The sequence below is a fragment of the Thamnophis sirtalis genome, unplaced genomic scaffold (genome assembly GCF_051295495.1).
Source record: "Thamnophis sirtalis isolate CommonGarterSnake01/CBP01778 unplaced genomic scaffold, rThaSir2_p1.2 scaffold_11, whole genome shotgun sequence".
NCBI classification, from domain to species: Eukaryota; Metazoa; Chordata; class Lepidosauria; order Squamata; family Natricidae; genus Thamnophis; species Thamnophis sirtalis.
In genome coordinates, this window is record NW_028261391.1 from 57,154,327 (window position 1) to 57,167,134 (window position 12,808).

Here is a 12,808-nt window from a genome sequence, read left to right on the forward strand (position 1 = left end):
TCCAAACTATGAAGTCAAATTTACATGTTGTGTAAAACATTCTCAACTCTAAATTATTTTTTGATGTGTTACAATTGCAGTTGTTTCTTGTCACTGCTACTGGTTGCTGCTGTGGTCTGGAAAATCAAGCAAACCTGTTGGGCTTCTCGACGGAGAGAGGTATGAATATTATTTTTACTTTTTTTTCTCCTTTACTCAGAGAATTCTAAACAGGCAATCTGCTTCTCATGCTTGTGAAATTTCTTTCCTGTGGAAGATTTTTTTAAAAAACAGCAGAACATCACATTTTCTTTGCATATAGAAATATAGTTAGTTTGATGTATGCTAGACTCTTTAAAAATATCATTCCTAATTTTGAATTGTTCATTTTAAATTGTGCCCAGCCATTTCTCAGTTGACAAATATCTGCTAATTTGAAATGCTTTTTAAAAAAGATCTTAGACACTTTAAGGATATAGAACCACTTGGTTTTTTTTTACTTTTAGTCTGGGTTTATTTCAAATGTATGATTTATTAAATATGTCGTGATGGAATTTGAAATTCCCTTGTTAAAATAACTGTTTGAGTTTAAGCTTTTGTGTAGCTGTAGATTTTTGTATATACTGTATTCTCTTTTCATATAAGTAGAATGAGACTGGGTTCAATGGACTCACCTCTGTCTCATCATCCCCTTTGAATTTATCCCTGCCCTTAACAACATTTCATGAAAACAGAAAACTTGTCAGAGATTATTAATTCATCATACACTTTAGATATTGCAGAAGATTCAAAATCACACATGAAGTATATAATTCCTTCCAACTCCCACCAAGGTGGAATGAACCAGGTAATAAAGGTGATCACATCACACAGTTTCAAAGGATTAACCAGTGACATCATCACCAGTGCCCGTGTGTGTGTGTGTCCGATTGGACTTCCTTCCATGTCTACATTAATATGCCCATTGAAATGGTACATATTTATCTTCTCAAGTTAGCTTACTTTCAAACTGCTAGTGGGCAGGAGCTAGAGCAAATGATGGGAGCTCATCCCATCACACAACAGACTTGTTCGGATATTAAAGTTATATGCATATCTTTTTATGACGGTAATCACATTTTTAATTTTTCTAAATTTTTATTTATCTGACATTCTTCATTGTGTCAGTTGTCCCATTCTAGTCTTTACAATTCTATTTTTTTCATTGTGAAGTTAATTCTCTAAACAAAACTTTTCTTCATAGAGAGCTACAGGTAGTCCTCAACATATGGCCATAATGGAGCCTCTCCATTGCAGTTCTATGTCCTGATGGTTATAAAAAAGGTCAATCGTGACTGACCTGATTTTATGACTTTTTTGTTGTGTGGTATAGGTTAAGTGACTACAGTGGTTATAAAATGAACAAGAGGTTTGCTGTGAGAATGGTTTTGCCATCAAAACTGTTATAAAATGTGGGATGCTGAAAATGGCCACAATGCCATTGTGTTGCTGGGCACTCAAACTTTGGTTATGTGACTATGAATGGGGCCTGATATTTGAAAATTTGGATTGAGGTCATAAGCAATCAGTCGCAAATTGAGGACTACCTGTATTCCTTTTTTGGACTTTCTGACAAAACAACTACTTTCAGAAAGAAGGTAAGCTAAGAAAAGAATGACGATTCTCACAAGGAATGGGTTACACTTTTTGTGGTGACGGGTAATAGAAGATACAAAATATTTATTTCTTCGACCGGGTGCAGTAGGAAAACACTTTAAGTGTTGATAGATACTTTTAAAGCATTTAGCACCAGTTACATATAATCAGAATAAAATTGTGCTAATAATTAATTATAATAGACTACAAAAATGTTTTACTTTATGATTTATCTATTTTTATGCCTTTGAAGAGACGTATCTTTAAATTAATATATTCTATACCCTTTTTGTAATATTTCTGGTAATGTGTAATTACTGTAGAAGGGTAATGGTGCTAATGTAATTTAGCCATTATCTTAATTACTTTAACTAGGCCTATTTATAATCTTAATAGAGAGAAATTAATAGTATTTTGGATTCTTGAAGAAAATATTTAATCTCAAGATAATTGATTCACAAATGATATACATTGATGTACCATCAAGGTCTAGCACTGCTTAATAAACTTTGAACAAATATTACACTATAAAAGTTGATGCTTTAAAAGCTTACTCATTCAGGGATTCAGCCTTCTCAAAGATTCAAGTGGAAGATAACCTGCAAGCTGATTGGTGGACAAGACAATATTGTTTTCTTCTGATACCTGGTAATCATATGTTAAACTTAAAGCAAACTAGTTACAAGTTTATGAACAATCCCCATCCCAACCTTTGGACAGATTATGTACACATAATTTATGAAACTATTACTCTTGTGCGATCTTTGGAAACACTTCAGCTTCAAGATGTAACTTTGGTTGCTATACGTGGTTATTATCTGTCAGTATATCTAGCAAGAACATACACACACAAACATTTCTATTTAATGGTACATCTTTTGGAAAAGGACTCAATAATAACTGTGGTTACTCAGTTTAATACTACTACTTGTACCATTACTAAGGTTTGTAACTCCTGAGCCTGAAGAGTTTTAACATGGGTGCCCAAATATTTTAAATACAAATAATCTGACTTTATTGTCTTGCTTAAAATTTATATAGTTCTGATATGATAATAAACTTAATTGAAATTTTAGTTAACCCTAATTAGTGTATAGCTATATTATATAAAAGAACCATTCAACATTGCTATTTATTGTATGTAAAAGACTAAGCAATAGTTGTGGAGAAAATAATAATCCATGGAGTCTGTTTAGTCCTCCATCAGTTCTACACCACTACAGTATAAAAACTCCAAGATATACTTGTACTAATTTATAATAGAATAAATGAAGAGAATTATTAAATGAGAAAAAGTGGGCAAAAATGAATTTGAAAATATTCGCGTCAATCCAGCAGGCATATTAAGTCTAACATGTAAAAAATATGGTTCATATACATATGGAGATACATACTGTTAAAAGCAAGGATAATGTAGCTGGGATTGGGCTGCCTAGACATATATATCAGAAATGTGTTATATAATAGGAAACAGGTTAATAAATGGTTCATTTTAGTTTAAAGACAAGTGCTACAGCAGGCAGTCTTCTTGCTTCACAAAAAGTATTTTTTCCTGAATCTGATTCAGAGAATTTTCAGATCCAAACTCTTCATTTTATTGCATGCCCTTTATTTGCATGCAATAAGTAGGCAGATATCCAGAAACCGAGTGTTTACTATTGTAAAATTGAAAATTGTATGTGTTGTTATTCAGTATTGCAGAGACACAAGATTCACATTTTTCATAATGATAAATTCAATATATTGAAAAAGTAAAAAGTTGAGGTAAGGTCTTTTTGGTTGCTTTTTTGCTTTCTGCTTGATTTTTGATAAATCAAGCATACTTATATACTGGAAAGAATAGATTGTTTTTAATTAATGGAAATTGTGAATTTTGTTCCTCAACAGTACAAACACTAATATCTACTCACTATTTTTGAAAAATTTATATTTATATAATTTTAAATCATATACACATTTTAAAAATAATTTATTGCAGAAACCGTTCATTTCAATATAACACAATATTAGTGACAACATTAGACAAAAATGGCTAGAAGGAAAAGACAGGGTAAAGTAATTTTTTATGGTCAAACTTTGTTGTATGTATTAAATTTACCAAATAAATATTTGGCACCTTCTATTTTACATTAATGCTCTGACTTTTATAGATATTTACTGCAAAATAATTGACCCTGATTTTAAGAGACGGTATTGCAATTTTAATTATTATTTAACATGTTTCACTGTTTGGTTCTGAAAACTGAACACCTATTATACTCTAATGGACAATTCAGCATTGCCATTTTTTTTTTACCTTTTAAAGGAAATTAAAAAAAAAACCCTTGCAATCTACTTGCATTTTTAGAACCTTGATAAAACTAGTGTGCTACTTGTTGGAGTAATATGTTGGGAAACATAGACGAGTTTCAAAAGTGGGTGAACCATGTGGCTATGCACTATTTAAGACATGTTGACTGAATGCTGAGCTAAAGCTAAGAGCCAAACCAATTGACATAGATGGATTATATCCCTTGCCATGTGCTACTGGAGGCAATAAAGTTTTTTTAGTGGGCATTTAACATCTGACCTTTTAGAGAAAATTAAAAAATGAGAAATTGAGAGTTTTTAGATGATGGTTCCTGATAGATGTTTTTTCCTTTGATATTATTGGACAGTTTTCTGTTTTATTATTTTGACTACATTGCTGAAAATGTTTAATATGCTCCTCTCCTGCAATTAGAGTTGTTTTTATAAGATGGGTTTTTGTTAAATCTCAACTGAAGGTGCCTTTGATTTTGAATGGCTGGTATTATGATAACCAGAAAATAGCATCTATAAATGTGTGTAGCCATAATCGTAGCTGGCAGCAATGTATTGTTATATGGAGTCTGTGTTCTGCATATTTAATATATGTTTCTGGCAAGATAATATGACTGTAACTATGTGAGACTAATGGTAATTGGTGTTCTTCATACAATTTACAGATCTGCAGATATATCCAGTTGACAGATTAAAAAAATATAGCGTTTTTGGTTCATTTCTTAAGAATGTTGATTCAAAATTCTTCTGTGAAAGAAAACAATAAATAGTTTTATTTGGAGAATCTTTGATTTTTCTTTTATATATATTTCTTATTTTATAACAATAATAGATAACAATAACCATAAAACCACAGCTTAGTTGCCAGAACCCAATTGAAATTTATCTTCTCAAATAACACACTGGGAAAAAATATGAGACTCATAAAAATAAAAAGTTTTGAAAATAGTTAACTGAGATTTATTATACAAAGATAATGACAACTTTAGTTACATAATTGATACGTTTCCAGCCCGACCTGTAATAATATTTTTTCCTTTGTTTATTTTCTATGCTGTTTATAGAAATCTATTTTTTAGAATATGGCATTCCATGAATCTATTGGGAAAAATAATAATATTGATCAAGAAAAATGCAATCCTTGCATTTTTTTTTGCATATGTGTCAGTACTTAATTATGAAGTGCTACTTGCATCTAAAGGGTTGGAGCTTAATATTTTCTACTGAAGTAGTTTTCAGACTGTTGACCTGAACATTCATATAAAGTATTTTCTTTTAGATCAAGATTTCATTACATTTAAAAGTACTATTCTATAAGGAAACATTGACTTCTTATTCTAACATTTTAGGATGTTTTTCTTTGAAGAGGCTTAATTAAAGGTGAAATGGATTTAAAACACTTTCTATGATGCATTTAATATACTGCTATATTATTTAACAGTATGTTTACATATTTGAAGGTTCTTCTTGAATATTATACCCAGGCAATTTCTATTTAGGAAAGGCTGCTTCTATTATTATTTTGAAACTTGTTGATATAGACTGGTAATTAATTATGAATAATTTCTGATTTTACATTCTTACATTTCCTAAGTTGTCTTAATATCAATATTCTCCCCCAGAAGAATAATTATTTATCTTACAATTTTAAATAAGGAACAAAATTATACAATTATATGAACATAAGGAAATAGGCAGCCAAACAATTTAGCAAAGCTATTTATTGGGCATATTGCTAGATGTTCATCACTAATTCCCCAGGTATTGGATATGAAACACTCCCGTGCACAAAGTAATATTTATAAAATGTTGAAGTTTTTCACTGTATTTCTTCAGTCTTGCTGTTTCCACTTTTAATCTCTTCCCAACCTTCATATTTTAGCTTTCAACAGCCCTGTTGTTTTCACTATAGTCAACCAGAGATTCCATGGATAACCAAGGGAAATGTGCCAAAATCAATATTCTGCTTCTTTCAGTCTCCCCATTGCTATTCTTTCCTTTTCATGTTAAGGTAACAAAAATGACCAATACTGATCAATATACTACCACAATAGCCAAGCATGAGATCATTGATTGTGGCTTTTCAGCTGCAAGGAAGAAGAACCAGGGATCTGGGAGGTGGAAATTGTCACCAATGAAAAACTGGCTTGCCTCCTAACATCAAGTAGCTCAGGAAACGCTTTTTTCAATTTGAAATTTGAAGCAGTACATGTAAAAAAAAATCAACAATGACAGTAGCTAGTGTCATTGGATGGCAAAAGAGGGAAAGAGCTGTGCTGTGGGAATAGAGAAAATGACTAGTACAACTCAGGGCCGGATGCGTCACGTGCTGGCCACACCCACACCTGGTTTAGCGAAGGGAGGAGAAAGTTCCGATACGTCACGTTTGACATCCCTTGTTTAACTTATTAATATAATTATATTGAATTAATGAAATTATATTGAATTATATTACTGTTATACTTTTAATCTTCTCTATTTCAGCTTGTTCTCTTCCAAGTAATTTTAGATCTGTAAGGTACAAGGAACCAGAATAACACTGTGCGATGAACAGAATTGCTTCTTTGTTGTTGCATGCCTATTTACAAGAATCTTGCCTTGACTGACTACACTCTCTTAGAAATGGCTGCATAAATGTGTCAGGAATTCCTGAGGCAGGATCTGTGTTGGGTGTAGCCTCCATCACTTCCTTTGCTGCAAAACCTCCCTTACTCACCAAATCTTTTTCACTCCTCCCACTTTAACTGTAGATTCCACCATCTATTCTTGCTTTTTGAACCTTCTCCTCCAAACCAAAACTGTTCTTTGAAACAGTGATTCTTGAACCACCTCTTCCTATTACTCAGCCTATTCTGCTAGCTTCTAGTGTTATGGTTAAAAGAGGCTTAAAATGTTAACAGCTAAAGCTTAGATGACATGAAACATTGTGATTTGTCTACATATTTGGACTTTCTCTGAAATAATTTTTGATTTAGTTAGAGTTTTATAATAAAGGTGGAAAAACATAAAAGTATGATCCCAGATCTTGGTACTGTTGTTATATACAGAATTAATTTACAATCATTGCAGCTATGCTTTTATTAATGTTTTTAATTTAAAAAGTATGCTACTAGCCAACAGTGACCTAATGGCAAACCAATAGAGAAGACACATTCTGTAATATATGTGTAAAACAAGGAAAACAAATATAATGGAGTAATATGAATTTCAAGCAGATACATACAAAAATACTCTTGTACCATTCTGCATAGCTTTTTTAGTTATTGAAAAATATATGCTTGAGGAACAATTTTATACAGTACATGACCTGTGTTTGATGAAAAGTTGTAAGGGCATGCTTTATTCCTTTACCCTCCTTTTATTTTTGATGAGAATAAAATTAAAATCTATTTTATGCCCTTAGTAAAAAGTTTAGCAAAGCATTTTATAGCCACCTGACCATCTGTCTGGCTTAAATGGTGATTATTATCTGGAATGTTCTTTTTCAGACTTGATATACATTCTTATTCCATTATTCAAAAGAACTATCCTTGCTCTAGATAACTTGCAGTTCCTTTTCAACTTTGTTTATGCCTGAATTAGGCACTATTGTTCAGTTTTTAAAAAGAATAAAGGGGAAATGGATGACTTCTTAATGAAACAACTATATACAATTAAAATAACTCTGCTATCTACTAAATATACCACCCTCCTCAAATTGCCAGAGCCAGGTTTTAAGTGATTTTGAATGAGCTGGCAGTGAAGACAACTTGCTGATATTAAACTCTTCTTTCACTTCATGCCAGTGGCAATATCATTCCCATGATTATTTTGGAAGGAAGGAAGGAAGCCTTCAGGGTTTTGCATAAGCTCTCATAAAGTTCACCCCAGTTTCATTTTGATTTCCTATTTCAGTTTTAATTAATGCTACCATAAAAAGAGAATTTGTTTTGTTTGTTGTGTACTCCAAGGAACGGTTATTAGTCAGGGAGGCACAGTGGCTATCCATTGAATCTTTTTAACAGTTTTGCTTGCCAAATTATAAAACTCTGAATAGATGATCAAAATGCATGCATAGTAATCATATAAAACTATTCATCTACTGATTGAGATATGTGATAATATATGAAAAGCATAATCATTTCATTTTCCTGCTATGAATTTGCATTTTTCCTTGAAGTCTGTTTGACATAAAAATTATCAGTTATGTCTTCCAGATAGAATTGAGTGATTCCCAATTTTTGCCTTGTCTGAAGTAAAACATATGCAAAATCAGAAATAACATGCTCAATCTTCTAAATTTTGCAGTTGCCCAGAATTATTAAGGTCATTATTTTAAACATATAAGAAGATACAAAATTCATTGTAAAAAAACATCAAGTGGACAAAAAAATAAAATTTGAATAAAAATGACTAATTCTATTGTAGTCTAATTATGAGGCATAGAAATAGGTTATTATGAAATTTTCCAAATATGTTATTTAATTACGTTGTGAGGTTTCTTGACTTTCACTGTTCTAAGTGGAACAGTGTTAGTTTTACCCACAGAGTGCCTTTTAATATATTTTTTGGAATTTTATTTTAGCATTTTTTCTGTTTGTCCTTTAAACACCTGATTTGGGATAAGCTCAGTTTTTACCATTCATTATACATTCAAGCAGGAAAATAGATTTCAATGAATAATTATCTCCCCACTTTCCTAAACTTTTTATTATTTTAACATTTATTAAGATGACATGCTAATCCAAACATAGCAGACTGAGTGTTTTACAAATTATATAATATTATATTATATATAATATTCATGCTATTTCATGTAGTAAAATATATTTTACTTTGTCCCATTCACCTGATTGATTGAACATTTCATGCTGCTATTATAGTTTTCAGTAGACACATGAAAAACTGTATGGTAGATGAAGGAGTCTATGGGACACTACCATATATTATCTTGGTATTAAGAACTTGTTTCATGCACACACAAAAACACTAGCTAGTATATATTTTAAGGTTATTTGTCTTCCCAAATGACAGGGTTATTTTGTGTATAATGGAATATTTTGGACTGGTATATATTTTAGCACTGCACTTTGTGTGTGCGCACACACACGTACTATCTCATACACACATATATAAGTATAAGCAATTTCTATTGTTTCTTTTTTTGCATTTCTAAAATTAGCACCAATCAATTAATAATTGCAACCTAATTAAAAGTTGTTTGTACAACTTTTGTTGTTGAAAACATGCTTCTGAGAAACAATTGTATTTAACCCTTTAACTTGTCTATAATATGCACATGACATAGGTTTCTATGGTATGAAACTGTTATACCTTAATGAAGAGTTCTTTTTCTGAGGATTTTCTATACAAAATAGTTGTTGGGATATTGTTTTATTTGAACAAAATCACATCTGATAGATTCATTTATCAGCATATTTACATTCACTTCTAAATAAATTTCACATTTGCCCAAGTTTCCAAGTTTCTTTAAAGCTATAAAATATATCATGACAGTACATGCACTGGCTTCTTATGTGTTCAACATAAAGATTGTATATGTCTCTTTTAATATATACACTATATATCCATATATAAAATTACTACTTTCAGATTTATAGTGCAATTCATGGACACTTCTTAAACTCTGAGAAAAATAATGGATCACTTAGTTACAAGTTTAGTGAACAGTTTGAAGAAGAACCCATATATCTAAAAGAAACTGGATGACACAAAATCTTTCTTTAGACACTTTGAAGATTATCTTGCTGTTTTCTTATGTTTATCCTATATACCTTCTTGACAACACATCTGTCAATTTTTGTGTAACTGGGATCTCCAGCCCTGACTTCCTCTGCACTTCATTCTCAAATGTGATTTGAAAACTTTAACTATCAACTCAAACTCTCTTGACAAATATTCACCTGCAGGAATGTCCTTATGTTGGGAATGGTCAAAACAATAAATATGGTTATCAAAAACACAGAATCAAAGATCTGTAAAATTTCTGACTGTGTGAAAATCATTTAACTATGTGAAAACTGACTCTTACAGTGATGACCATAATAACCCAGGAAAATATGTAGCTTCTTGAATGTATAGTACAACATGCATTCTGAAGCATCTTTCCCTTCCATTCCCAACTTTCTGTTCCCAAACTCTGTGCTTCCCTAGTAATGAGTCAGTGCATATTGAATAGAGAGTGGGTATCAGTATAAAAACACTATTTGGAAGTGTTTTGGACATATAGAAAGAATGACTGGGAATCAAGTCATAGAGCAAATGTAGAATAAAATGACTGACTCAAGAAAAAAGGGAAGGGAAAGAAAATTAGGACTGGACTGAATTGGTGAGATCTTTAAAAAGAGGAGTTAGGGTTTAAGAATCAAAAGCAATGCATGAATTAGTGTCTGGACGTAAAAATAAGGATAGATTGCAGCAATATGAAGGACAGAAAAGCTCAATTTCTTTTCTTTCTCTTACATCATGCCATTAATTTACTTGCTTATTATTACTTATTCCTTTTTTGAGTTTTGCTTCATTCATTCATGCATGCATGCATTCATTCATTCATTCATTCATTCATTCATTCATTCATTCATTCATTATCAAGTTTAACAAGTTTCAAAGCCTGCCCTCTCATGCAAAAACAACTTTGAGTGTACAATAAAACTATAAAACAGGTAACATCTAAACTATTTTTTTAAAAAAAAGATAGAACAGTAGATATTAACAACAATGGAATCACTTCAGTAAGCCCTGGGGGTCCCAGCCTGATGACACAGCCAGTGTTTGAGGCACTTCTGAAAATCAACAGGGTTTGAATTAGCTTTACTTGGTCGGGGGGAATGTTCCATAAGATGGATGTTACAGCACAGTTTGTTGCTTTCCACAAACAGGAATAGTATAGTGTGTAGTATCAGAGGTGGTATTCAACAGTTGCTGACAAGTTCTGGAGAACCAACAGTGAAAATTTTGAGTAGTTTGGAGAACAGGTAAATATCATGTCTGACTGGCCCTCCCCCATCTATTCTCTGCCTCCTGAGTCCCAGCTGATTGAGAGGAAATGGGTTTTTTGCAGTAACCTTCCCCTGGAGGGAATGGAGATCTTATCCTCCGCCTGCCATGTTCACCAAGCCACACCCACCAAGCCATGCCATGCCAACCAAGCCAAAATCCACAGAACTGGTAGTAAAAATTTTTGAATCCGGCTACTGGGTAGTATGTATTTATGGATGGCAAAAAATCAGTAACATTGCTAGAGATGTGAAATAACCAGATGCTATAATGCCTTGGTAAGGGCACACTTGGAATATGCATTCAATTTAGGTTGCCATGATGTGAAAAAGATGTGGAGACTCCAGAAAGAGTGCAGAGAAGAGCAACAAAGATGATTAGGGGACTGGAGGCTAAAACATATGAAGAAAGGTTGCAGGAACTGGGTATGTCTAGTTTAATGAAAAGGAGGACTAGGAGAGACATGATATCAGTGTTCTGATATCTCAGGGGTTGCCACAAAGAAGAGGGAGTCAAACTGTTGTCCAAAGTACCCGAGGTAGGACAAGAAACAATGGGTGGAAACTAATCAAGGACAGAAGCAACTTAGAACTAAGGAGAAATTTCCTGACAGTTAGAACAATTAATCAGTGGAACACCTTGCCTCCAGAAGTTCTGAATGCTCCAGCACTGGAAGTTTTTAAGAAGATGTTGGATAACCATTTGTCTGAAGTGATGGAGGATCTTCTGCCTAAACGGGGTTGGACTAGAAGACCCCCAAAATCCCCTCCAACTCTGTTATTCTATTATTCTACCTTTGGGGAACTCAATAAATGAGGGCATTGGAGTAATAACAGAAAAACTTTATTGTTGCTGCATTGTCCTCATTTCCTACAGAACTAGTCATGGCTGCTGTTTGGCAGGATTGTCAGGCCTTCTAGGTTCCAACCTCTCTTATCATTATGTTTTTGGACATTTATGTCCAAAAAAGCAGAGAAAATATGCTACGCAGAATCTGCAAAGGGAGAAAATGATTGCAATGCAGGCTGGTAAATTATCCTCAAGAGAACTCCTCACATCATCCTTACACCATCTAGAGGAGCTTCTGAACGACAGTACATTGATGATTTTTCTTTATTTTTGTAAATAATTGTTTATATATTCCACTGTACTTTTTTAACCTTGAAAATATTTAAGTCCATTGTGGATTCGCTCTAGCAATTTTATCTAATTGGTAAGAGATAAAAAGCAATTTGTAGTGGTGACTAAGTCCAAAGCCGCTTAATAGAAATCTAAACTTAATGTTCACATTCAGAGATATTTTAAATCTTTAGGTTGTGCTGTTTATTATATACTTTTGAATAGTGGCTGCAATGTGACCTATTTAATACATTTATGCTTTTCAGTAGCTATTTTAAGCTTTTTTGTATGTTTAGGCTATTTTTGCTTACTGACTTTTTCTTTTCAACGTTTCCTGTCTTGAAATCTCTTATACCAAAGCACTTATGAAAGCACAACAGCTGAGCTGCTACAGTTAAAAGAAATATAAGCCATTTATATTTTAAGTTCTTTTGATATGCCGCATTTTTGTTTATTTTATTTAATATGTATAACTCATGGAAAAGCCTCTTCTAACAGTTTCTTTGATGTCCAATGTGAGGCAGAGCCTGAAAAAAAAATAAGGGGAGTCAAGGAAATGTGGTCATTGACTGAATGGCTATGCTTCCATTTGTGACAAAGCATTGCCAGTGTATGTCCATTGTAGATACAAGAGAGAGTTGATACATTGGTTATATTGAGATGAATCAGGAAGTTTTAGCCCAGAAATCTGTTTCAGAATATGAAATATGCAAGTCTTAAGTCAAATGAAAACAGTTTTATATTCACAATTGTTAAATGGAGCGGTATTGGCTGTGGA

The 12,808-nt window shown here is 32.6% G+C and overlaps 1 protein-coding gene across 1 annotated transcript in view; it reads left to right on the plus strand.

Annotated features, from left to right (window-relative positions):
* ATRNL1 (attractin like 1) overlaps positions 1–12,808 on the plus strand; it is a 507,336-nt gene that overhangs the window by 238,603 nt on the left and 255,925 nt on the right. Inside the window, exon 26 of the mRNA XM_087725861.1 lies at positions 81–159. Within this exon, the coding sequence (XP_087581987.1) occupies positions 81–159 (79 nt within the window). The remainder of the gene's footprint in view (positions 1–80; positions 160–12,808) is intronic.